A 3,143-nucleotide genomic window follows, 5' to 3' on the forward strand; every position below is an offset into this window, starting at 1 on the left:
AGGGCTGCGCGGCCGCGGGAGCGGCTCCGCGGGGGACAGCGCGGAGCGGAGCGCAGGGACAGCCCGGCGGCCGCCCCCCAGCCTGCGGGGCCGCAACCCGCGGAACTCCGGCCGTGTAGGTGCCGCAGAGCCCCGCTAACAGAGTCGTGAGCAGGTTCCCACCTCCCCCTGCCACCACGAAACGTCCTGCTGAGCGTGGAGAACGAGGAGGAGAGAGAAGAAAGCCCCCCCGACGGCGGCCAAACCAAAAAGCAAACAGAATCCAAACGGCTCGTGTTTTAGTGGTTGACTTTAATTCTGCACTGCACTTTTACTACAAGGATATAAAGAATAAATAGCAGATACTCTTCATTTACATAGGATTAAGTCATTCAAACTGTTCTCTCTATTTACACTAACATTGTGCTCTAGGCGTTTATTCATTTTTATTTTAAATCTAAAGTCCGTAAGGAAAAAGAAAAAAAAATCCCTCACACATATGCTTTCCGAATAATGGAAAATAGCTTTAAACGTTTTCTTATCAAAAAGTTTGGTTTGTATTTTTTAATCCTTTTATTAAAAAAAAAAACACCCAACAAAAACCTACTTCGCCAAAGCGAAGCAACTTCTCTCTGGAATATAAATTAAAAAAAAAAAAAAAGATACATTAGCAACGATCAGGGTAATAGTCTTGAAAATACAGTAGACGCTGATTATTTCACGTATAATACTGACCTTTTAATAGTATATTAAACCGGTGCCATATATACACACAATATACATTCTCCTACACGTTACAGTGCATTACAACGTTAACCAGAAAGCAAAAGTCTTTTATTTCTGTTGCAGCAAAGGTCCACGTGAGTCCGCTGGAGAAGGGGCGCGGAGGGAAGTGCCAGCCCTAGCAGGAGCACTTACACTCCGAAATGATGGGGTACTGGATGGGTATCCATGTGCATCTCTGCCCGCCCCGGCGCTGGCACCGCCACCTCAGGATCGTTAAATGCACGGACTTGGCAGGTTTGCAAACCATGCCTTCGGGGACTGAACAAGACCTTTTACTGTAGCAGCTGCCCACTTTGACATACCGGGGCCAAAAGCGGCTGCCGAGATCGTTCCACGTGTATAGGACCGGGCAGAAGGTCTGGGACCAAAGCCACATCTGCAGCTTCCTGCGCAGCTTCTTGCTCAGCCTGTGCTTCTTGCCCGGCTGCAGCCCGTCGTAGAACTCCAGCCCTTTGATTTCGCTGGGCATCGCTCCCGAGGGTCTCTGCCTGAGCAGCAAGTCCAGCTCAGCTAGATCGTCCACTCCGAGCCGGTCCTCGGGCAAGGAAACAGCCATAAAGTTGGGGTCGAAGTGTCCGCCCATGAGGTTCCTTAGCAAGGTCTCGTTAAGATCCTTCTCCTTGGGGTCAAAGATAGGGTCCGGGTGCTCGATTAGATCCACCAAGGGCAAGTTGTCGCTGGGAGCCGGTCGGATGTGCAGATAGTGCTGGCAGGCGCCCTGCTCTAGCCGGAGACCCAGCAGAACCACCAAGGCGTATATAGTCACAAGGCACTGGGAATGATCCATCCTTGGGAGACCGGTGGGGGTGGGGGGGGGAAAGGGGGGCTGGATTCACCAAACAGCAAGGGAAGAAGGTGCAAGCGAACACATCAGAAAACTTGTACGGGGATATCCAAAATAACTCGTCTTTGATGGGGATCACCTCCACTCGCCGCACCACCAGCAAAGACAGCCCCCTGATAAGCCCGGAGAACAAGCCCCCTGCAAACACTCTCTCTTGCAGGCTTCTCTATAAAATTTCTCCTGGTGGAGCCGCTCCAAAATTCTGCTGCTGCTGCTTCTCTCCCTTCCCGGGAACGGGAGATGCCTCTTTTTGTTACGAATTCTGCTTGCTGCTGCCGCTCCTCGTTGTCTGCCCGTGCGTGTGGAAGAAGTTGCTGCCGATTCTTCTCCCCGCTCCTCTCCGCCGTTTGCAAAGCAGCCTCCTCAGCAGTAACAGCAGCCACGCACGTTGGCACCAGTTTGTCTGCTTTGCAAGGACCCAAAGCCTTTAAATTTCCTGCACTTTCAGCTTCATCTCCATGGAAACCACAGACTCTCTCCTAACCCACCCCACCCCCCTTAAAAAAAAAAAAACCCACACACACAACACAACCCCCACTCCCACAAAAGTCCAGGAGAGCGCGGCTTCCCCCTTCCCACCGGCAGGCACCCTCTGCTGGGGAAGGCTGAGGCGGGAGCCGCCGCCTCCCCCCGCCCTCCGCACGCCGCCGCTCACGCGAGCCGCCGCGCCCCGGGAGATGCTGCCCTGCCCGGGGCAGCCGGCGGCGGCTCAGCCCGGCCGTGCGCCCGCTCCTCGGGGCTCCGGGCCCGGCCTCGCCCCGCCGCTCTCCCCGTGGGCGCGGAGCTCGGCCTCTCCCGCCCGCCCGGCGCAGGAGCGCGGCCCGGCCACCCGCGGAGGGCGGCGGCTCTCCCGGCTCTCCGCGGGCTGCCCGAGCCCTCCTGGCCCGGCCTGCGCTGCGCGGCCGCCGGGGGCCGCCTGCCCGGGCGCGCACATGGGCGCGGGGCGCGCTGCCCGCCCGCGGGGCCGCTGCGGACGCTCTGCCCGCGGCCCCGGCGCCGCCGGGCGCCTGCCCGGGCGCAGCGAGCCCTCTGCTGGCGGCGCCGAGCCGGGCCGGGGGCTGCCCGCGGGCGGGCCGGGGGGCACCGGGACAGCGCGGAGCGGCGGGATGCCCTCGGCGCCGGAGAAGCTCGGCCAGAGCCTCCCTCCCTCCCGCGCCGCGCCGGTGAGCGCGGGCAGCGGCAGCGGCGGGCAGAGCACCGGGGGTGCTGCGGGTGGGGGGAGGCGCCTCCCGCCGGCTCCGCGCTCACCTCGGGGGCTGCGGCCGGGTGGGACCCCGCGGATGGACCTGGCGCTCCCCCGAGACGAGCCCGGGAGCTCGGCTCCCATGGCGGATGCTCCGGGAGACTGCGCGGCCCCGCTGCTCTCTCCGGAGCGCTTGCTTGGCGATTTTCTAGGGAGTTCGCTAAGACTTCATCAGAAACGCAATTTCCAGTTATGCCCTCAGTCCATACAGAAAAGATGGAGAGTGCCTCAATGGCAAATACATAAAACAATTTAAAATTTGATACTAAATGCCGCTTCCATGGCAGAATT

General features: G+C 59.3%; 1 protein-coding gene across 1 annotated transcript; it reads right to left on the reverse strand.

Annotated features, from left to right (window-relative positions):
- Positions 1 to 271: 271 nt before the first annotated feature.
- NOG (noggin) lies at positions 272 to 2,180 on the reverse strand. The gene has a single exon (XM_014878149.2). It carries the CDS (start codon positions 1,550 to 1,552, stop codon positions 881 to 883), a length of 672 nt encoding a protein of 223 aa, XP_014733635.1. The 5' UTR covers positions 1,553 to 2,180; the 3' UTR covers positions 272 to 880.
- Between the last annotated feature and the right edge of the window lie 963 nt (positions 2,181 to 3,143).

This window comes from Sturnus vulgaris, chromosome 20 (genome assembly GCF_052056855.1).
Source record: "Sturnus vulgaris isolate bStuVul1 chromosome 20, bStuVul1.hap1, whole genome shotgun sequence".
NCBI classification, from domain to species: Eukaryota; Metazoa; Chordata; class Aves; order Passeriformes; family Sturnidae; genus Sturnus; species Sturnus vulgaris.